The sequence below is a fragment of the Archocentrus centrarchus genome, chromosome 1 (assembly GCF_007364275.1).
Source record: "Archocentrus centrarchus isolate MPI-CPG fArcCen1 chromosome 1, fArcCen1, whole genome shotgun sequence".
Lineage (NCBI taxonomy): Eukaryota > Metazoa > Chordata > Actinopteri > Cichliformes > Cichlidae > Archocentrus > Archocentrus centrarchus.
In genome coordinates, this window is record NC_044346.1 from 13801233 (window position 1) to 13825512 (window position 24280).

The window sequence follows — 24280 nt, forward strand, 5'->3', positions numbered from 1 at the left end:
TGTACATACATAGACACACACTAACAAGCTGCAGCTCCACATAACCCAACACATAATAACCTCTGCTTAAAGGCTAACTACACTCAATCTAATCAGTTGAGCCATTCATTCTAATCATCTCCACTCAGTGTTGAGAAGCCTCCACACCTTCAGACAGTCCCTCAGCCAACTCTAATCACCTGAGACAATAATGCTGCTCTCAACAGCTATCCAAATATTCTTTCATCCACAAGCAGAAGCCTTCTTCAGCGGTTCTGTGTTTAATCAGCTCTTAATGTTGACTTAGCTTTTGCTCACTTGATCCCATTGTCTTGTGGCACTGGTGAAGTATTTGCTAGCTTGTTAGCCTTTTGGAGTGGAGGCACACATCTGGTTAGATCCTCTGCAGGTGCTTGTGAACAGTGGCTGATTTAGTTCAGAGTGCATGCCAGTAGTAATAATAATGATAATAGTAATAATAATGATAGTCTCCTTTTAAGATTTTTACAGAATCTTTTATTAGGATTCTTGCATTAGCTGAAATTTAATTTAAAGACACAGATACCACAGCATTATTGCCTTCTAACTTGGATTCAGTGTCATTCACGTCTCAGTCAGTAGCGTTTACTCCATTGTCTGGGCTGTAAATTGGATCAAATCCACCGTGATGTGTTTGTTTTGTGGAGACTTTCCCCAATCGCTGTTCATTCTGCTTCTTTTCATCCCTTAACATTATACTCTTGCTTTTCAAGTGGGTGGGAGATAATGAGAAAGATGGGAGGAGAGAGCGGCAGAGAATTAGGGTTAGAGTTTCAGGTTCCACTTGCTGACGAGTGCCTCCATTGAACCATATCCAGAACTCTCACAGTTGTGACCTGTCTAATTAGTTGAGCCGGAAGGGAGGTGGGGCTTGGGACTGAAGTAACGCACACAGCCCATCTGGGTTTTTCTTGGTGTGTGTTAATATGAGAATAAAGGAAATGGTTTGTTAGCTGCATGGCTGCTCTAAGGATCTCATTCCTTACGTCATATGTTGGGGTTCCCCCCCCCCTCCTCTTCCATGCTGCCCCCCCCCCCCCCCCCCCCCCCCCCCCTCTTCTGGCTGTTTACAGGCTTCGGCTGCGTGCTTCAAAATGACAATCAGCTTCTCATTTACTGCAAGCTAATAAGCCCTTTAATCAGAGTGCTTGTCAACCTCAGGGCAAGGAAACTCCAGAGGAGTTGATCCTCAGGATCAGATGACTAGGAGAGAGCTGGAGGAAAAGACAGGAGTGAGAGAACAAGCAGAAGGGAAAAGAAAGGGAGCTGCTGAACTTGGAGGAGGAAAAGAGAATCAGAAAATGAGAGATTAAAAAGCTGTATTAAGGTAAAAAAAAAAAAAAAGACTAGACTGGTTTCCACTAGAGATTATTTGATGGGGTTATATAATTAGATTTAATAAAATGCCCCAAAACGAACATGACTAAACAAACCTTGATCCGACTACTAATTTCTTGGATCACAATTTTTAAATGTGACAACACAATGTTTGACTGTCACACATACTAAATGTGGTTTTCAGGATGTTTTTAATCAACTTGTTCTTAAGCAGTCATTTTAATATATCCAAATCTGACAAGTGTTTGTTTTATGCATCCGTAATCAATACGAAAGAAAACAGTCTGCCGCTGACAACGGGTCTGCATACAACATGTGCATTTAATTACACACCCACACCATCAGCAACACACACACACACACACACGGTGCACGTACACTTTGCATCACTGTTGGCATGCAAATGAGCGGATTGATTTGTTAAGTGATGTTTTAACATCCTTATGGACAGCTCTCCATAAGTCCTTAAAAGGGTTTTTAAGGACCAGCGAGGCAAGGAGGAAAGCGTTCACTGTCACCTCATTAAGACTGAAGTGAAATCCAGCTCAATCCAGACCATAAAGCTAACCACAAACCACAGCGAGGCACAGAAACGTCACAGATAGGCCCAGTGTAAACTTGCAGTATGGACATACACTTTTACTTTTAACCAGAGAAAGATAATCACTACAAGAGGTCCAACATGAGGTTAAAATAAAGATCATAAATTTCCCACCTGCGAGCAGAAAAAGCTTTTCAAGATGAGGCTGTGGTCTGGTTGCTGACTCGAGATCAGACGTTCTCAGTTTTGCTTCTCAGGACTCAAAGCAATCCCGGTTTAATGTCCACCAGCTGGTTAATTGCAATCACTTGGTGTTTCTTGTCTGATGTCTTAAATTAGGATTGTATGTCTTTAAATCCTCGGTCTAGAGTACAGGTCCCTCTAAAGAGTAACATATTGACAGACATGTAGTCAAACTGTCATTCTTTTAGAGTGTTTTTAGTTTTCTTTCTAAACTTGAAGTCTACACTCCAGCTGCAGATGTTTCACAAAGGAAAGGATTAAAGTAACCTGAGCCTTGCACGCAGACGACTTGTTCATTATGATACATTTTCGCTGGAATCCACATCACAGCTCAAGCAAAATAAGCATGCAGTTCACAAAGAGGATATAATTATATGCATTTGAATACATGGCAGCTTTGATGGGGAAAAATGATTTGGGTAAATGTATCATTCGCCTCCTTAGGAGAATATTCCAAATTATTGTTGCTGTTGGAAACAAATCAGAGCGCACAACAAAAGGGACCTCCTCCCCTATGCTTCTAAGGTGTACTTTGTCAAATCTGTAACAATAGGAATGTGGGATTCCAGTTACTTCTACCCCCTATCAGCATTTACATAAAGGCATGCTAAATTATTCATTAATTATCAGAGAGTCCCCTGTGGATGGGGATGACACACACACTGGCTGCTAATTGGCCCATCAATAATCCTGCCTGGTTCTCCTAAAGTGGCACCAGATCCCACCTCAGGAATCTACTATCTGCCCCAACCTTCTGCTCAACTGTTTCTACAGTGCGGCACCACATGTGGAAACGACTCCACAGCTGCTCACATGACACATTGTTAATGGGTTATCAGAACATGCCTAATTTCTGTGCTTCACTTGTATTTATAAGCCATCGAGAAATTGAGGTGACCTCAGTGTCTACATAGTATTGTGTGGTATTTTGAGCTTATAAACACTAATAGATTGTGCATAGTATAAGTTTTATTACTGTTAAAAGTTAAACTGCAAAGCTGCTTCGCTCGACTTGAATCTAAGAATGAGTCACCAATATGAAATTTTTTGAAAAAAGGTTATCTGAAGTAGGTGGCAGTAGTTCCCGTTGTTAAATGTGACTCAGACAACTTCACAGTGTCAGTGATGGGGACTTTTCTCAGTCTCAGAGCAAGTATTTACAGTAACACCAAAAAAGGGGGAAAAAAACCCACCGTGCTCATATCAGTCATAATGAAGAAGTGTGTCATCCAGTGCAATGGTGTGCCCCATAGAGTGAATATAAAGGATGGATATAACCATGATGACATCACCAACCAGTTTCTAGAGTCTGTGTTTTGAAGCCTTAGCGTTAGTGTTTTGGTCGATGCTATTCTTGAAGTTTTGTAGCTCCCACCTCCTCGAATCAGCAGCAAAATGAACTGAAACTTCAGGAGCTGGTCTCACTAAATGAATGGACGGTGATTTTTAAATGACCTGGAGGCAATTACTTCAAGCTGCCAAAGTTTAGCTTGAATATTTCTACCCGTTTTTTTTTTTTTTTTTTTGGCCTGAGACTGACTTTTGCTCATGTTTTAGGCTTTATTAGTGCAGACGTTTATATATATTTTGGCTGTTTTTGTATTTTGCTCTTTATATACTTACTTTGTGTTTTTCACCATAAGCATCCATGTGTGTTACTAACCTGCAGAACTACTGCCAAGACACTTAAAAAAGAGAATTTTAATCTCATATTGTCCAGGTTAATGAAAGCAAGCTTGATTAGCTAGCTGCATCCCAAAACCATAGAGATTCATTGCACCATCATGCACACCTACTAATTAGGGTTAAGTAACATACTACTAAAATATTAGATCATCACTCACCAAAACTGAAGCACAATCTGCTTGGATGGTTTGTGTTACAGAACAAGCCATCCATCCATTTTCTTCTGCCAAGTCATACTAACTGTCAAGTAATTCAATAAAGAGAAGAAGAAGCTCCAAAAGGCATCAGCAGCGCAAACACAAGTTGAGAGGTCGAGGTCAGTGACTGGAATTAGCAGAGGTGAATCCTAATAGACCATCATTAGCAACAGCCAATGTTTCAGTTCACCCAAGGCATGCATGCCCCCATGTTTTAGCCTGAGAAGTATGCAAATGGGGTTGCAGTTGTATGAAAAGCAGGGCGCTACATAAAACCATTTTTGTACCAGGCAACAAACATGCTTTCTGTGTGTGTGCTGCAAAGTTGGCATTTTCACATGGGAGTCAGTGGTAATTGATTCTCTTTAGAGCCAGCCTCAAGTGGCCACTCAAGGAACTGCAGATTTTAGGAGTTCTGTTTTGGCTTAATTTTTCAGCCTTGGAGGTTTGTCAATTTTAAGATGTTCCTCCTACTCCTGATCTACAACTCCCATTTTAGATAAAGGGGTGGAGTAAAGTACTTTAATCCTAATCTACCTACTATCTAAATCATGTGGTAACACCACTGCTGTGTAAAATGTACTCATCTGGCAGGTTTGACCTGCTACAATCAAGGCATTTTACTGTAGGCAGATACTCTGTGAATCTCTAAGCTTTAGTCTGCTGAGGTTAAGTTCCTACATCTAGACTTCAGTCAAAGAGATCTGCTGAGACTTGAGTCAGGGAGATGTTGACAGACCAAACAAATACGAAAACAGATATACACTTCCAATTCCAGCACAGCGCACACAAATTCTCACTTACTTTGTCTCACCCTCTCCAAATGGAACATGCAAATGATTTCCATAAAGGCGGGCCTCAGGAGAGGGAGCTGCAATAACACGACTGCTCTTTGTTTCCCCTCGCTGAATGACAGTTGATTGCGGTGCACATTAAATGCCCATCAGCCCCAGCTTTAGTTTTAGAAACAGGGGAGCAGGGCCTGTCAAAGGTCAATCCTAGTGCATAATGAACTGATTTCTCTCTCTCTCTCTCTCTCTCTCCCTCACACACACACACACACACACAAGAATGAACCTCTGCTATTAAAGGAAGTTTGAATAAAGAGGATTTTTCTGGCTTATCATGTAACATTAATAAAAAAAGGGTTGCCCTATGACATAATGTGAATATGGCGATGCCAGAGAGGCAGACAGACATAGAGTCTAGACTGTCTTGAAGTCCAGGGGTGTTCTGTTTTATCTTAAGACTAACAGATTTGTTTTTTTGAGTGTGATCATAGAAGAAGGGAATACACAGATCTCTCTCTCGCTCGCTCTCTCTCTGCTAGTTTTGTTGAATCTGCAGCTCTCAGAGCAGTTCTTACATCTAAAAATGTGTGTAATAAACATAACTCTATAGTACACATTGGATAATGCTACAGCAATGACAAGCTGTGCACCAGACTGCACTTTTAAAAGTAGGCTCAGGTATTGTTTGAAATATTTTGGACCAGAAGACCAACACAGCGGGAATTTGAATTTCACCAGACATCCAGTTCAAAAATTTTTTTTTTTTTACCTTTATTCTCATTGCTGCATACGCTTAACTGTAAAACACAGATTAATTTATAAGGACAAAGTCAGTCAAAGTCTCATTAAGTGCTACTTAACATTGAGGAATTAATACAGATTTATATAATATTTCAATTATGATCGATTGCCTCTATGGTTATCCATCTTACTCAGAGGCTAGTAAACATTTTAATACTGTTATTTGTTCATAAGGTACTGTATATACAGAGACATTTCAAATAAAACATACAGAATGTATCTGGGGAATACAGAGGCAATAATGTGTCACTATTCTATACAATCACACGCTCTCTGTGCAGTGCAAATGAAAACACATGATGATCAAACTTTGCTTATGTTTGATTATTGCAGCATTAAGTCATAAAAACATTTTGTTTCTTAATTAGAGACCCCCTCTTTTTCTAGGAACTAAAGTGTGATTGCAGTTCTTGCATTTTCTACTATCTGCTTTCACTGTTGAGCTTCTCATCAGTTGAGATCATGCGATTTGTGATGTCGTTTCTCTGTGTTATTGTAGGGTCTTAATCTTACCATACAAAGCGCTTTGAGGTGACTGTTGTTGTGATTTGGCGCTATATAAATAAAACTGAATTGAAGCACAAATTCGGTCCGTAGTCAAACTGCAGCAAAAACACTCTCACACCTAAAGCGCACACACTCTCCTCTTTAGACATGCGCTCCGCTCCCTGATTGAAAGTCGTAATTAAGAGAGAGGGGAGGAATTAGATGCAGAATGAGCTGTCAGAAAGTCACATTTAAGTGAGGGATGCACTGGTCTCTGCAGTAAAAATTTAAATGATATAAATTGCCATTTAAGTGTAGCGCAGGCTAATGTTTTGTCACAAATTAATGTGACACAAGACAGCAATGACAATCAAGGGCTGCCTCATTCTAATTTGGTTGTGTTTAGAGGGCTTTTGTGAGCCAACAGCTTTACACAAATTAACACAATTGCCGGTTTTTATGAGGAAACCATAAATGCTTTTTCCCTCCTTTGCCGGCTAATGAGGAGAGAAAGCGTCTCGTATCTGTAGCGTTATGGCGATGCAGGGACGTCTGCAGGAGAGCAACATGGTGCTCTTATCCGCTCACAACCAGCAGAGAAAAGAACAAAGACAGAAGCTGAAATGGCTCCCTAATGAACTACAAGAGTTCTCTAATGTCTTGATGCGCTCTTATGATCAGATATGGATTTACTGTGCTTTTTGCTCGTTATAGAAATCATTGGCAGATTCCGTCAAAGGAACAATTAGCTGCTTTATTCTGCTTTCTCTGAGGAATTCACCTTTTGAGGTGCATTAGTAATAACTGCTGTTCAATAATGGGATAAATAACATGTTTGGGGAGAGGCATTTTGTTAGAGTATTGCATGCATATGGCAGGCATCTCTTGTCATCTACTATACTCATAACCCTCTGTCCTCATGTCTGTTTACAGGCCCTGGAGAGCGAGTTTGTGTCCTGCCAGCTTCACCAGTGGATCGATCTGATCTTCGGCTACAAGCAGCAGGGACCTGAAGCCGCCAGAGCCCTCAATATTTTCTATTATCTGACCTATGAAGGCGCAGTCAACCTCAGCTCGATCAACGACCCCATGCTCAGAGAGGTGATACAGTGCATGCATGTACACACACATTTTAATACACATAGCTCATTTAACTGCCTTGGCAGACCATGCTGAGTAAGGAGAAAAATCCCATATTAGAGGTAAGTATACTTGAGCAGTAGTGCTCTCAGATGGATGCTTAATCTGACTATATTATAAAAGCATATGTCCACTCCCTGCCTCTGTATGTCAGGGAGATTTTTGATGCCATTAGCCATGTTAAAGTGCTTGTAGAGTGGCATGGGAGAGCTAAGCTAACAATCTACTGGACAGTTTTGCTGAGCAAAGCCTTTTCCTTTGTGTATGCCTTTTGAAAGCACTCCACCAAGTGTTCCACTTTAACGCCTTTAAGCCTCCTCCTTGGCTTTCATTCATTATTCAGCTCACTCACTTTGTATTGCTGCACACACAAGCAACACTGTCCTGCCCGAAAGCAACCACACAAAACACAGTGTTGAAAAGAAAAACACAGCTAGCTTGCCCACAGCCAAACACCAGCCTGACAACTTCACCAATCTGCTGTAAAAGGCAGCTAGCCAGCAGCGGGCCAATTGACCCTGCTCCCATCAGCCTTTTTGACGTGTGTGTGTGTGTGTGTGCGCGTGTGTGCGTGCGCACCAAGAGGGGCACGTATTCTGTTTCTGTTCTTGCCCGAGTAAAGTAACGAGGTTTTGGCTCTCTTTTAAATGATTGTTTATTGCTGCTTATTATGACTATCTGCAGTGCATTGCTGAGATCTAGAAACATCCATACAGTAAACTCCTACACAAGGACAAACTAAACAAGCAGACAGATGATTTGAAAGTTCAGATTGTCTTTACAGTTCTTTAGTCTTTGTCTGTTTCAAAGAAATGTTGCTATAATTTTACTGTTTTCAATAATGAACAGAACAATTAAAAGGCCACATCTTGTAATAATCCACAATTTTTCCTTTAAGAGAGACTCCCCGTGGCACTAATGTCTAAATGGAGATGAGTTCAGAACACATCAAGCAGCCAAACACCCTTTTGCCTCCACTGTACTGCTGCCCTTCATGCTCAGTGACTGGAGCATCGCAGGCACCAGGGGTAGATCCTTGATTTATCACCTCATTCACCCCAATTCCCATCCAGATGTGCTTTGGCCTTTATACACACTCTCTCTCACTCACTCACACAAACACTCAGAGACACACACAGACATGCAGATTCATTATCTGAGATCACTGGTCATTTCCACACACAGCCCATTACCCATTCTTCTGTTTAACACACACACACACACTCGCGCTTGCAGCAGAAAATTGGATCACTGGCACTACACTATTTCTGCCAAGCTGTTCCAGTGACAATAGGATTGATAATCTACCAACATACACACAAGCCTCAGAGGCAGGTGCTTGTGATTTGAGTGGCATAAAAAAAAAGCATCTTCTACTGATGACTTTAAGGATGCATACTTTGATTTATATGCTTCTGAATATGTTTTTTTGTTTTATTCATCTGTGGCTTTGGTGCCACTTTTAGCATTTTACTGGATTTAAAAGTGCTTGCAGTGTTTTGTGTGCACCTTCAGTTTTAGTAATTAACATTATTAATTACTGATTTGAAAGACTATATGGACAGTGCAACACAGAAGCTCATGTTGTTAAAAGTCAGTAGTCATCATATCTGTAAAGCTGTAAAGTTTGCTCACTTGCCTCGAGGAGGAAAAAAAAGTTTGTTTTTTTCCTCCTCCCAGTCGCGCTCTCTAATGCTGTGATTGCACTTTTCTGGGTGAAAACTCCCCAGGTCTGAGTACGTTAATTAGTTAAATAAACCAAAGCAGTGTTACCCCAGTGAGCTAATCCAAGGCTCTCCTTCATCTGTGTTTGTGCGGAAGGAAATGTGCCCTGTCTGTGCAGAAGGTGGAAACACAGTTTCGGGCCTGGGCCTCGTCATGGCTGGGCACTGGGGGTGGCTGAGGGCTGCAGGAGCTTTGGGACTGAGGGTTTGGGGTCTGAAAGTGTCCCTAGAGTCTGCCATTACTGAGTGACAACTGTTTCAGTCTGAGCTGTGGTCTGGGCCAGACTAGGCCGCATTAGGACAGGCCCCCGGGGCTGCTCAGTGTCAGGGGGATGGGTCACAGATGTGTGTGCGTTTATGTGTACGTGTACGTTTGAGTGTGTATATTAAGGTGGGAAAATGTAGTCAACCGGGCCGGAGGGTTCTGTGTTTTTGCTTGGCTGATTCTGTATTCCTGCCACGCTGTTTTGCAGAAGCTAACTCTCCCACTGGCCTACACACACACACACACACACACACACACACACACACACACACACACACACACACACACACACACACACACACACACAAGATTTGTGTGGATCATACCTTGATGTGTTTCTACATATGCATGTGTATGTATACATTCATTCATTGGTATGTGTATACCTTTGTATATTTATGTGCGCTCATCAGCATAAATGCACACAGTTGTGTGTTTATGTGTGCATTTCTGTTCCGGGAGAAAGTTTGGAATATCTCAGCACAGATTAGTGAGTGCTGTGGAGACCACTGCTGTGTTTTTCAAAACCATGATTACTTCCTGTACTACCTCCGTCTCCCACTCCAAATTTCATCTGTGTGTGTGCGCGCGCGCGCGTGTGTGCACGTGGACGGCTTGCATGCACATCTGTGTTGCCTCTTAGTGTATAGAGAGAAATGTGCCCTGTGTAGCCTTCTCGTGCTTGTACAGGGCTTCCCCTCTTTCGCATGTGATTATGGAAAATCCCACAGCCTCTCACACCAGCGACAAAACACAGAGCCCCGTTTGAATTGTATGGCGTTTGTGTAATTCGGCAGAAGACGGGAAGAATGCCCACGCCAGTCAACCTGCTTTGACAGAAAGCCAGAGTCGCTCACCAAACATAAAGCCTGCTGATTTATTTTCATTGGACAATGTGACCTCTGTATAGAATTATCTCATTATTTTATGATGGACATTTAAAGCCCAAGAAGCCGTCCAGTCATGCTGCTTGTCAGAAATACAAAATCATTGTAGTTTTTTCTTCTTTTTTTTTTTTTTTTGTCCCGGGGGGTTGATTTGCATAAAGCAGCATGTTTTACATGGAGATCTATCTTGTCAAGTGACTGAATAAATCAAAGGACAGGCTGAGACATCTGAGCCGAGGGCGTCTCGGCCATTTAAATGTATAGAATATAGAAAACCTTCATCAGACATGGGCCAATGCTCTCAAAAGAGATTGGCCTTGTGGAAGTCCCCTCATATAATCACCTGAGCATTGCATTGGCATATAGGGATAGGACATGCTGACCTAGACTCAGCCACTTTCCAACCTTCCACAGCCTCATAAATGTCAGATATGCACTTAATGAAGATAGGTTGAGTGGCTTCGAGCTTAAGCAAAATACTTTCCTCTGTAGTCAAAGAGATGGGCAGCATTTTGACCTTGAATGATGCCGGTATGTCACATGTCCTCCCACCAATAGATTAACTGTGGATGAGATGGGAAATGTCATGATAGTGTTGCACAGTGTTGTGCTGTGCCATCGGTGTGTTGAGGTATTCTCCTTATTGTGTTAGCGTGATAGATCTTTAAATCCAGTCTAATAGACCAGTGCTAATAAATGTACATCAGGCATTGCTGCATTATAGAAGGATCTCCTTTTTGATCGGGCATGCTTGCACACATGCAGAAAAAGCACTTTTGAACCTGAACACAAAACCACAGGCACTTGTTCTATGATGGAGAGCATTTTAACGTCTTTTCCAATCTACTGAATCAGTACCAAATAGCACAGATTGGTTTATAGCTCGTCTTCTTGTGTTATTGCAGCACAACCACTGTCATGTTTTTATAAATAAATGCATAAATTATCTTCTGTTTTAATTAGCCTCCCATTAAAAAGTACTTCTCAAGGATTTCGTGAGCTAGTGTTGAATTATTACCATGTTATTCAGAGGATTTGGGGTAAATATTCTAAAATAAAGGTAGACTCAAAAAGAAGAAAACTTGCTGTTATAGGACCAGTATAGACCAATCATCTTGGAGTCTTACCAGAGTCCTACATTCACATAAAAAACAGCACGATGCAGAGCTTTTGTGGCTGGATTCCTGGTCTTAAAGAGGCTGATGAAACCTTGTAATAGACAGTTACAATCACTACTTCCCTGCGCCTCTCTGGTTTCTGGTTAGTTTCAGACAATGGGTATGAGCAGACTCATTTCCCAACTTTTTTCTCATGGAAATACCATACGCAGGCCTCAACCATGAGCTCATTCTCAGGCTGCGCCAAGTCAGGCTCAAACGTCTCAGACTACACACACAAGCTGTCACTCCTACACAGCCAGTCACAGTGCACACCAACATACTGACTGTGTGTGTTGGTGTCTGTCATAATTTTGTGTTGGTCATTTTCCTTCTGCCTGTCCCTGTTACAAACTGTCCGTCATACTGAGTTTGTCTCACAGGACTGATTTTCTTTTTTTTTTTTTTTTCTTAATATGATCTGGTTCTTGCTGTTATATACATTTCTGCTTGAACTGCATAATTTTCTATGTTTTGTATTTTTAAGGGGATTTTGTGCATGTGCATGAATTTTCTGAAATTTTGAATGCTTCCGTGGATGATCTGGGCCTCAGTGAGATTTATTTTTTTCTGAATATTTCTAAATAAGGCACTTGCTTTGCACTTATGACACCCTCAAGACTAATCAACACAAATGCACAATTTTTAATGATCTTTTTTTATAGTCATTAATCAAGCAGAATTGGCTGGTTCCATTTTCTGAAATTTTCTCAGGTTTTCTCCCTGTTGTTCAGTCTGTGGTGTTTGGATTCTCCATCTCCTGTGAAGAGGTCACTATTTAACAATTAAGCAATAATTTGGTTAATATTAAATCTATAACTGTAAAAATCCGAAAGAACAGTCTGATAGGCAAAAGTGCTGCAGCGCATCTGTCCACATTGTCCTGTGGGTGTGTTCCCACTTTGTGCTAGTTGGCCTGACAGTGAGCTGTGTGATGATGTCCAGAGGCTGCTCAGCCGGCGTCTGCTGTGACATTTATGGTCCTATACCTCTTCATTAACACCACCTAACCAAGCCTACAAGCCCGCCTGCCCAGCCCTGCTCTGATTCTGTGTGGTTGTGGAGGATAAATTGGTGTTTGTGTGTAAATGTGTGTGCAAGGGAGAGTGAGTGTCAGACAGTGAAAAAGTGTGTTTATATGTAGACCGTGTCCATGTGTGCTTGAGCACAAGTGCATGCATTTTTCCCTGGCTCTATGGGCTTTTGTATTCCTCTTTGTTTTGTTTTCTTTTAGACATTAATCTTAGGTTGTCATAGCATTTATCAGATAATAATGTGACCTTCACACACAATGGTATGGAGTATAATCATTTTTCACATATAAACTGAGCTCTTATTGTTTCATTAAAATAGATCACAGGGCACAGTTATCAAAGAACAATTCAAGTGAAAGGAAATACCCCTAACATCTCTTATTTCTGTGTTTTTTTTTATTCCTCCCCCCTTCAGGCCGTGGAGTCTCAAATTCGGAGTTTCGGACAAACCCCCTGCCAGTTGCTTATCGAGCCACACCCACCCCGAAGCTCGGCCATGCAAGTGGTGAGTGGTGCGCGTGCAGACTAACAAATATCCAGTAAATGCATGCATGCACATGCTCCAGTACTTTTTAATTCTCCAGTTTATGCTCTGGGAGGTTAGAAGTCAACTGAGCTGCTGTATCATCAGTTCTTCTGCCTGTCCAGTTCTGTCTTTGATCTCTGGTCAGCACTTGGCAAAAACCTTTTGCGCTGCCCCCAATAACTGTTCTGTTTAATTTGTGACTTATTCTTTTCATGTTTCCTTTGCCTTCTGTCCTCCTCCTCCATCTACCACTGTGGGAAAATAAAGTCTTGGTTTTGAAAGGATCCCCTCACTCGTCATTAGTGAGGTGTGTGTGAAAGGGAGAGATCACAAACATTTGTGTGCATGTGCGTTTCGAAAGACGTTTTCGGGGGAACAGCATGGCTTCATGCTGGAAACCTGGGTCTGAGCCAGATTTCCCACCTGAGCTGGAAAAAAAAAGAAGATCAGCGAAAGAGAACAACAAATGGAAGTTTTGATGTGACGGCCCTTTAAGGGCCAAGGAGTTTAGTCAGTGTGCCTGCTTGTGATGGACCGAGGCCCCATGAGTCCCTATTAGTGTGGTGTCCCTGTGGTGCTGACAGCTGGCTGTAGACCACCACCCAGCGTGCACGTACACACACAGACACAAACGCAGACGATTGCTTTGAATCCACCGCCTAACTGTACGGGTGAATTCCTGTGTAATGTTTTTATTTTTACACCACCACGCTATAGTTTTCAAACATAATATTCAGGCGCCATTTTTCAGACACTTTACTTTCCTCCCTGCAGCTGCATATTCCTCCAGAACACACTGTTCTCTTTGCTCTTTTTTTCGGATCTTCCTCTCTACTTTCTCTCCATCCTCTTTCGTGCGAGCGTGTTGTCAGAGTGTCGGCATCTGCCCATGCTGGTGGTAATGATACTGTCAGTGCTTCTGGTTAGCTGTCAGACACACCGGATTTACTCAGGTCTGTTCCTGATGTTAAACACTGATGTTCCTCTTCTTTACACACAAGGAGGAAAATAGCTTTCTGTTAGAGCTGCTTAGTACAAACACTCTATAAATGGCTGTAGAACCTGTCTAAGCAGAGGAAACAGTCTGATAGGTCAATGAAATTACTTTTTTGTTATGACTGTTTTAGAGATGTTCTCTCCTACTGTCTGTTCAGCTTTTACAAGAATAAATCTAATGCAACATATCAAGTTGCCATCATTTTCTTTCTCTTTGTGTAGTGCCAATCGTTTAGTCAGCTGACAGTACCAAGTTTTGAAAATCAGTTACTTGTTTACATGGACTTTCCTTTTTCTTAATTACTGTAAATTTAATATTTTGGGGGTTATTAATTAAAAAAAAACAAGCAGTGTAAAAAGAACCAAAACACCCAGGGCTCACTGGGTGTTTCTTTTTAGATATATATTTTATAAACTATGCAATGAACTATTGTTGATGTGCTCATCAGGTTGATAAGCAGGCCGATCACTTAGATCAGTATCACTCAAAAAAATTGCTTAAAGGAATTTAAAACATTTTATATACACACTGCATTGTACAGTAATTCTGAACCATATTTTGGTTAAAAAACGCTGCTTAAAAATCCTTCCCTCCCCTCCAGACACACACAAAAATCCCTTCTTTTATTAATAATATGGATTTTATTTGGATTTTTCTTTAAAATAGTTCAAATATTTTTAAAATCCTTCTTTTACATCTGCTCATTCTTCCTCGTTTTAAAGAAACTTCTAGAACTTATAAGGTTTCCACATCACACTGTAAACCGTAAACAACTGAAATGAAGTCAGCTTGTGAAATCTATTATGTAAATGTTGCCTTGTAGTACCTTCTATATAGTATCTACTTTATTCTGCGTAATGGAAGTAAAATATGCATTGCATGACAGTTGTGAGAGGGTGGGATTTGTCTTATACAACAATTTTCAGATGTTTTAGTTTCTCGGTTAAAACACTGAAAATCCTGAAACTGTGTGCAGTAAATGTTCAGACATTCTCTCCTAGTTTACTGTCGTGTTGTTTCAAAAGCAACCTCTTGCCTTCTCTGCTCATGCTCTTGACTGAACTCTGTCCTAGCTTAACCGCTGCTGAGTCCTATCCTGCTCAAGCCTCCTAACTTTCTCTCTGGCCTTCTGTTTCCTCCCTCTCCCTCTGTTTTTTTTTTTTTTTTCCTCCACGCTACCACCAACTGGGTCTGCTTCCCTCATCTTTGTGTTTTGCTCCCCGTCTGCCGCTCCACACCTCGGCTATTTTCCCCCCTCTTCCCTTATTCGTTTTGTCTGTCCCGGGGCCCATAACAGTATCTTCTCCTGCAGACCCCTCTGATGTTTACGGAGCAGATGCAGCAGGATGTTATCATGGTACTGAAGTTCCCATCCAACTCTCCTGTGACACACGTAGCGGCCAACACCCAGCCAGGTCTGACGTCACCTGCCATCATCACTGTCACCGCCAACCGCCTCTTTGCTGTCAACAAGTGGCATGGCTTGACAGGTAAGACACTTGTGTCCATGAGCACACATAATAATACTCAAATAATAATAAAATTTTTGCCTCCGATTATATTTCAGGCAAACAGAAACAGTCCGTTTTATTTAACCAAGTGTTGTTTGTTTTTACATAATTGTTTTCATGCTGCTTCTATTCACTTCTCCTCCATACTTTAGCTTCTAATTTATCAGAAGACTGACCCGTCTTGTCTCTGTAGGATGGACGTTGATTTGGGAGACAGTTGACTGTGTCTGCTAGATAGCAGTATCAAATGTGACACATGTAGCAGCCAGCATTAGGTCTCATGTCCACCTCCATACATCAGCTGCTGACTATACAAAACCTTATTTACTCAACATCTATCCTGCCCTAGAAGACACATTAAATTTGATATCTGAGTTTATGAGGATGAACACTGATCAGATTTCGGCAGAATAAAACCTCATCCATGAGTAGAATTATTAGACAAATTGTAGTCCTGTGCTGGTAAAATAAACACAATAGTCCTGCTCAGAACTAGTCAATTAATTGCAGGCACTTGCTGGATTCTGTTTTATAAAAGATGTGCAGACCAAAGTTACCAAAAAATTGTCTCAAATTAGCAATCTAAAATGTCAGATTGTTCCTGAGTGTGTTGAAAGCAAAATGTCAAGTAAGCACGCCTTATTCACATTTAATTTTTAAAATGTTAGCACAGATGTGACAGGTGGACAATACACACACTTAAGCGTATATATATATATATATATATATATATATATATATATATATATATAAGCCTTTTAAAAAAAATAAAATCTAGCTAAAAGTAAAATTAAAAAAAAAACAGTGTAAGGTGGCAAACCAAAAAATACATAGCTAAACTAATTGAGTTGAAATACAGTACAGCAGTTAGCTGAGACTATAAATAAAAAGCTGTAATTTTAGGAATTGCTTGTTAACTGTATGGGTTAACAGTTGAAATAGAAAGGTAAAAGTTTTGATTAAAAATGTCAAATTGTTACCTCACAGTACAATCAGTTGTTTTGTTTTTCTAAACATAATGGATATATGTTGGAAAGCTGTCCAGAGCCAGTTTCAAATTAGTTAGTTTGAATGAATATCATGAACTGTGACAATATTATAGATGACTTTGTCATTTTGTAGTACTTCTTGTTCCTTAGGGCCTCGATAGCTTTTTGACAGCATTGATGTCTAATTTGTGGAATGACTCTTGAGCCTCTGACTTTATGGTTATAGTTTTTCACTGTTATAATGACCTCAAACCAGCACCCACTTCGCAAGGCCAGACAATTGCAATATTAATACACTCTGTCTTCTTCTCTGTCAGGTCATCAGAGCTCAACGGTGCAGGACCAGCAGTACCAACTTCCTGTGGAAATTGACCCTCTAATAGGTACCCTGTCCTTTATTACTGCTGGAGAATCCACACACGAGAGCTTTATATGTGAATGAAATGAGTTTTTGTGTGGATTTGTGCCTGAATCTTGCTGGCATCTTGGTGACTCATGGCAGTCTGTTGGGCTGTGTCCCTGGACAGTAGATTAGTTGTTTCTCAGCCTCTGCCCTAGTTCACTCGTGATGATATAGGCCCTGCTCTCACACTAAACCATTTGCATGCAAATTGGAATGCAATGAGCTGTGGCCTAGGCCGGCATTTCATCATCAACTCCCCCTCTTTCTCCCTCTCCATCGTCCCTTTCCTCCCTCCCTCTCTGCATCCTCTTTGGTTTAATTTGAGCGGAGGGAAAGGACGCGTGTCAATGGAAATGAATATGAATGTGGTAATAATGTGTGATTGAGAATGCACGGCGGACGGCTGTCAGGACAATATGGGCGCCTCTCATCCTTCACGACTTGTTGATGAGCAGGAGAAGAGTGCCGAGCTGCAGTGATGTATGGGATGCACCGGCAGAGAGCAGGGAGAGACGAGCCACCTCTATCTGCTCCCATCTCTGTTACTTTCCTGCAGCCTCCTGCAATCTCATGCACATCTGCAAGGGGGGCTGTTCTTTCTCTCTCGCTGTTGTGGTCTCTTTGAGTCTCATCAGACCATATTCACACACCTTTTTTTTTTTTTTCCCCCTTCCCAAAGACTACTGAAAATAACCAGGGTTGAACCTCAGATATTCATCTTTATCTGCACGCACAGTGCTGCATTTCTCTGCTTCAGTTCCTCGCTGTAGAGGCAGAATAAAAGAAATCTTATCTGTGCATCAGTATTTAAACATTCAGTGTGTTTTGGTATTCTGTGTTTCAGCACGTGTTATTTCTCACTGAATGCACAGTTTGTGGAGTATATTTATCCTCTAAAATGTTTACTGTGTATCTTACATTATTATTTGTCAGTATTTCAACACTAAAGAATAAATAATGTGCTAAATATATTTTTGTGGTGCTGTGCGTGCATGCGTGCGTGTGTGCGCGTTTTGGAGGAGGTACATGTAGCTGGGATTTTTCATGTCGGCAATATATTTACACTGTTTGCATTCCAGGAGGAGCCTGAGCTAAACACAGTAAATTGAGGATGAGTGTGGAGCCATCTGTGGCTTTGGGGAATGTTAAAAATTGGTTGAAGTATTATTTGTAGCAGATATGCTGGACTTTCTCAATCTTCTCTGACACCTGTTCTCCATTGCTTTTGACCCCATCAAATAAGAAGTCCTTCACACTGAAAATGTTTCTAGAAAAGAAAAAAGATGCCTCTCATGGAAATGAGAATGTTAGTAAATTTGCTTCTGACCAACTTGGCTTAATTACACGACCAAGATGGGTCTGGGTCTGTTCTTTCTTGAGTGGGGTGACGACGGCACGCTCTATATTACTCAGGCTCTTAGACTCTCGTAGAAAATGTGAAGTCCCTATAAACTTAACCTCTAGGATGTTTTATGTATTCCCTCACAAATCTTCTTTGCACCCCGCGCTGAAACCCTAGTGGAGGTGCACTAAGTGTGAGCTCTTTGAAAATCGTTGATATAAAACAGTAAAGGCTTTGTCGGATCACGCTCCAGCTTTCATACTTCTCTGCACATCTGTACATTTTCAACATGTGACCTTTTATTTTTATCTCCTCTCGTCCTCTCTAGCCAGTAACATGGGTACTCACCGTCGGCAGATCTCAGACCTGCTGGATCAGAGCATTCAGATCAGCTCGCAGTGTTTTGTTATCACAGCCGACAACCGATTCATCCTTCTGTGTGGCTTCTGGGACAAGAGCTTCCGGGTCTACTCCACTGATACAGGTATTGTTTCACCAATTGTGTGCAGTCAGAAATGTATGTTTGGTGTAATGTAAATCTATCTAAAGAAGCAGGATTATGAATAAGTAATCTGTGCATCAGTCTCTTCACATCAGAGCTTCACTTGGATGTTTTTGCATTTCAGAAGTGTAACTGAGCTTCTTTCACATCATCATGCAGTGTTTCCTACCTTTTTTTTTTTTTTTTGGCTGTATGGAAGTTCACAGCATATTTAGAAACAATTAATCCAAATGAACTTGGAATTAAAAATGAATAACCCTCCACTGGCTTTCCTTTAGCTCCATCCTCAGGACAGGCATACAACTTCTGCTTGGGTAAAGACCAAACAATGATATCAGTGTTTTTTTTTTTTTCCCCCCCAAAACTATCAAATTATGTAACATAATGAACATATGACTATTAGCTTTTAAAATTCAGGCATTACTTTATAAATAAAACAGCACACAGTCTATGTACTTTACCACTGAGTCTGTGTTCAGCTTTCCTGTAGTTGTGGCAAGTATCCCACGTTTGGAAGTGTTCTACATTTACAGTACTACTTGCCACAGTTTTCCTTTTTTGTGCCAGTTCAAAGCATGTGTGTGGTCAGCAGTTTCAAAGCCAATTTTACCACTAAGCTGCATTAATATTTAAAAACCCTTACAGTACAAAACTTCTTGTTTAGGTTGCTTTCATTCAGTGTGATTTCTTCCCAGAAGCAGTGGTTAACTTACTGTTTTTCACAGTAGCATCACCTGAAAGCCTGAATACCACTTGCATACACACATCCAATTCACTCGCTCTCATGCACACACAAATGCCATCAGGTCAGGGGTCCTAAATGAAACTGTCTGAAGCTTCATCTCTGTACCCCACTCCTCAATGCTCCCCTCCACCCGCCTCATTCAGAATACTACACACATCTATACAACAGGCTCCAATTCAATTTCTACAGGCCAGGCCCTCCCTGTCTTTGATGAAGGAGGGAGGCAAGGAGGGATGGGAGCACAGAGATAGCTCTATTGTGCGACTGCCACCGGGGTGTGCGACTGGAACGTGAACACAGTTTAATCGCACACGCTCAACAGCTGCCACCGAGGTCCCTAAATCCCCCAGGTTAAAGAACTGAGGGATTTTATCAATTACAAGAATTGATTGGTACACATGCACAAAACACGTAGCCTCAAACAGCGGCACGCACACACACACATCCAGTTTAATTTGGCGGTGTGAACGCATGCGTGTGAGCATTAGAGAGAGTTTAATATGAGGTGCGTGGTAGCCATTATTGCAGCACCCGTCATTACTTATTTTCAGCGTTTATAAAAATGTCAAACATTTTACATCTTTGATGTCTCTGTTCTTCTTTGAAAGTTTCATAATAATCCTCATCGTTTTCAGTGAGATACAACTTAATTATCCAGTGGGTAGCGATTCTGACACCCAGACAGAAATGTCATGTGTTGCAAACTACCCACTGTTTGACTGCAGAGGTCACAATATGAGGAGCGTAATGAGTATTAGACAGCTAGACAGTGGGGCTGTGGTCTGGAAATCTGACAGCAATTAGCCTCTTTATATATACACACAGAACGCCCTGGACGTGCACAGGCGCACACACAAAGCCGAAGCAAATATTTATTCTTGTCTGGGAATTAGTAGAAGTCTGATCTTGTGTGGATCAACGAGCCAAGCAGACAGATGATCAACAAACGCATGGTGGGAAGTTCAAAAGAACTACTGCAATATGAAAAACCATATCTCCCTTATTGTTGAGATGTTTTAATCTATTTATAAGTACCTCATTCCTTTGCTGTTTACAGAAGAATGAATATTGGTGACCAAGAACATGCCTGAAAATTTGTGTGCTTTTGTAGGCAAACTGACCCAGATAGTGTTTGGGCATCGGGATGTGGTGACGTGTATGGCGCGCTCCGAGTCGTACATCGGAGGCGACTGCTACGTCCTGTCAGGCTCCCGGGATGCCACCCTGCTGTTGTGGTACTGGAACGGAAGGCACAGCAGCATTGGAGAGAGCCCAGGCAGTAAGTGCACAGCCTGATATGCGAGAGCACGCACACACACACACACACACACACACACACACACACACACGCACGCACGCAGCTCTTCTCCGAGCTCTCTCTTGCAGACAGTTGTGACTGTGTGATTTACGGCCTCCCTCTGTAAAGTAACAACTAGTTTCGTCTGACCAGGCTAGGCCTCCTGCATACAGATTGGATTTCGCAGCCCTGTCGCACCAGGAACAGCTTTCGATAATGTGTCTGTGATTGTGCGTGCCTGTGTGTGTTTCTGTGAAGCCAGATATGGTTTGTGGTGTGTGAGTGTGTGTGTGTGAGAACCTGTCTTTAATGTGAGTGAAAGTGAGGGCCACTTAGAGACGTTAAATGTGATGTTGGGGGTCGTCGGCCAGCACATGAAAGTTCACCACCATCCGAGGGCCACGGGGTCACCTTAGTTGATAAAAGTGAAAAATGTCAAGGGCCTCCCTTACGTTACCATAACAGATGGCATTAGCCATGATCAAAGCATCGCGCACACATTGCTCAGTTCTTAGCCTCCTCGGTGCTAATTTGGTCAGCTTAGATTGGCGTACATGATGATAAGTGATCCATTACAAGTGGAATGAAATTTATGACAAATTGCGATTTGGTTAATAAGCTGTATTGCTTTATGATCTAGAGTACAGAGTGTAGATGATAGTCCACTAACACATCCACATACAGGATTTTAGAGTGAAGAAAAAAGGATTTTATTTTTTTTTAACTTATTTACTGGATTACAGTGAATTTAAAATACTGGTTTAGCTGCACATTTTCTAAAAAGACAATGTTTCCATGCATGTGCTGTACATGTCCTTTTAAGTGTGCGTCAGTCTAACCTCAGTCAACTCAGAGCTGGTTACCACGCTGAAGCTAGAGGAGCAGACAAAGCAGTCGTCATCTCATCTCATCACCACCACAATGTGATGCTCCATTGCCCCCGACCGCAGGAGGCTCCCCCAGACATGAAGTTCTGCTACACACACACTAACAAAATGCATACAGACAGCAGACCTTTCTTTATTCCTCTTCCAAACACAGAAATGCATTAAAGCTAAAGCCTGCACACACACGACTCAAACACACACACACACATTCCTTTAGATACATAATGTTCTGTGGACATCCCACTCACTTCATAAGCTTGACACAAATGCATCTGAATGGCTGATATGCACATGCACACATTGACCTATGCACACTTTGTTCCTGCTGCAGCCACATGTTGTACACAGCAGCAGATTTTGCAGACACTACTGCCATCTGCTGGATACCTCATAGGAATCATCTGTGTGGCATTTATTTAAGAACTAGAGTATTTCTGTTGTTTTGAGCTCACTCTTTATTAAAAAGAAAATATCTTTCATTGGTAAAGATATACCTACATGAGAAAATACATGTAAATGTATGTTATAGTAATTTTAGCTCGGGTTTGTATTCACTTCTGCCACTCTAAGGCCCAAAAACAACAACACGGGAATACAACTAGTTAATTTGTCTTTTCAATGCTGCACGCAAAGTGACGAAGCAGCAGCCGGCGTAATGACTGTATCACAAATTCATTTGAATCAGACAGACTTCACAGACTGGTGTTTTAGTTACCGCCTCATTTTAAACATAAACAAATGAAGAGACATTTGCTGGTGTGAGGGACCATGAGACCGTGATCACTGGGGGTTGATACATTTTGCTCTTATGTATTGAGGCGGGGAGTACAGGCTGAGCTGATGTGTCCACACTTAAAACTTCTTCTCTGCTCAATATGGAACCGTGATTGTCTAGAGAAATTTAAAGGAAAGGGAGGAAAGAAGAATACCCATCCCTTCATTCCAGCTTTGCAATGAGACAAACACAAAGACTGCTAAAAGACACAACATATTTTATATTCTGTGTCTTGCTATACAGAGATGCTATACAGCCAGTGAATGCAAAACTATCTGTCCCTACTTCCAAAAGACTCTTTGATAAGCTGTGTGATCACATGGCTCATGTTCAGTACAGACTGGTAGCAAATACAGTGTGGCTGAACTTATTTTGTGTATTTGTGTTATCTAATTTGTGGACATTGTATTTGCAGATCTGGTTTCCAGCCTTTCATGTTCTTCTTTGGCCTTCGTCTTAGTTATTTTTCCTCAGGTCCTTCGTGAACTGTAGATACTCAGAGTCTACATTCATCTATACACACAACACATTAACACTAAGCCAAACAAGCTTTTGGCATAAAGCTGACACTGAAATTTGTAGGTCACCTTTTAGATTAATATTGTTAGTTTTATATATATAGTTTTTGCCATATTGATGTGTTTATGGACTTAATATCTTATTTTTTTAATCCTTCTAATTACATCTGCCGCTTATTGATCAGTTTTGTGTGTCTAATCATTTATATTGATGATAATTATTAATACTGATTGTCTTTGCATCTATTTTATGCCATACATATTAGATTATAGTTTTGGGCTTCATAATTATTCTTCATTTTCTATCATTTATAATTTTATCTTCAATTCAAATTAGTTTTAAGTGTATAAGCTGCTTTTCACTGACATGTAGTCACAAAGCTCTGCGCAAAATAGTGAAAGTTAGGAAAACAGATCATTAAAAACCAGTTACTATCTCAACAGAAAGCCTTAACTAGTTTGCAAAGTGAGTTTTTTAATTGTTTGGAATGTTTTGGTTTTTTATTAATTTATTACTAGTCTTTTAATTGTTATAATATAGGGTTATTTGTCAGGGGCAAAATGAAGTTAGATATTACTATACAAACACTTGACTCACAGCTTATGTAGATGTCTCAAGTCTCAGTGAGCATACACACCCATACCTCCTCATGTTTAATGTATTGACACATTTGACCTATATGCTCTGTATTTTAATTTTAGTTTAGTTTGTTTTTAAAGTACAAAGTATAATTTCAGTTACTTTTCATAAGCCTAGCTTGTGTTTTTATTTCCATTTGCTAAAATGCTTTTTTGACACAGTTTTAGTTTTCAGATTAGTGGACTTCGGCCCAAGACAAATCTCCTTCTGGGACAACAAAGAGTTTCTTATCTTAAACTACAACCTCCAAAAAGACCTTGCAGTTGAATCAAAATGTCTTTTAAACATAAACTCTTATTTATATCCTTCGTGAACACAGAAATTTCTGCAGGCCTGCATCCGTTTTATAGTTGTTTCCAATTAACTGAGTTGGTCGAAATGCTGGGGTCACTGAAGACCCCGATATTTGAAAATGCAGAAAAGTCCAAAGATGCGACTGTGTGTGTGTGTGTGAGAGCATATTTATGCGGGTGCGTGTGCTTACAGACAGAAGACAGATGGAGAAGTAACGGCCGATTTTGTTTTGTCGCTAACCCTGACAGCTCAAACCAAAACAAAAAATCACACAAACTTCATAACGCACTCGTTCTCCCTCTGGCTCTCATTCTCTGTCAAACGCAGAAACATCTGGATCCAGTGAAGGCAGTCAGGGGGAGAAGGGTTTTAAACATAGGAGGAGGCCTTTGGTGACAAGTGCTTGAAAGGGAGAGTGAATGAGGGGAGAAAGACTGTGCAACAAATTGCAGCGCATCCGTGTAAATAACATGTAAAGCAACCTCCAAGCTGAGCATGTTAACAGCCTTTAGGCAATTTTAAAAATGTCTCTTTGTTCATAAATAT

General features: G+C 41.0%; 1 protein-coding gene across 6 annotated transcripts in view; it reads left to right on the top strand.

Moving 5' to 3' along the window:
* The window catches only part of lrba (LPS-responsive vesicle trafficking, beach and anchor containing), a 178202-nt gene that overhangs the window by 149550 nt on the left and 4372 nt on the right, over positions 1–24280 (top strand). For all 6 annotated transcript variants that reach the window (XM_030741932.1, XM_030741948.1, XM_030741940.1 and 3 more), the window contains 6 exons: positions 7035–7202; positions 12724–12813; positions 15144–15321; positions 16649–16714; positions 18405–18560; positions 20435–20602. In XM_030741932.1, coding sequence (XP_030597792.1) covers positions 7035–7202; positions 12724–12813; positions 15144–15321; positions 16649–16714; positions 18405–18560; positions 20435–20602 — 826 coding nt within the window. The remainder of the gene's footprint in view (positions 1–7034; positions 7203–12723; positions 12814–15143; positions 15322–16648; positions 16715–18404; positions 18561–20434; positions 20603–24280) is intronic.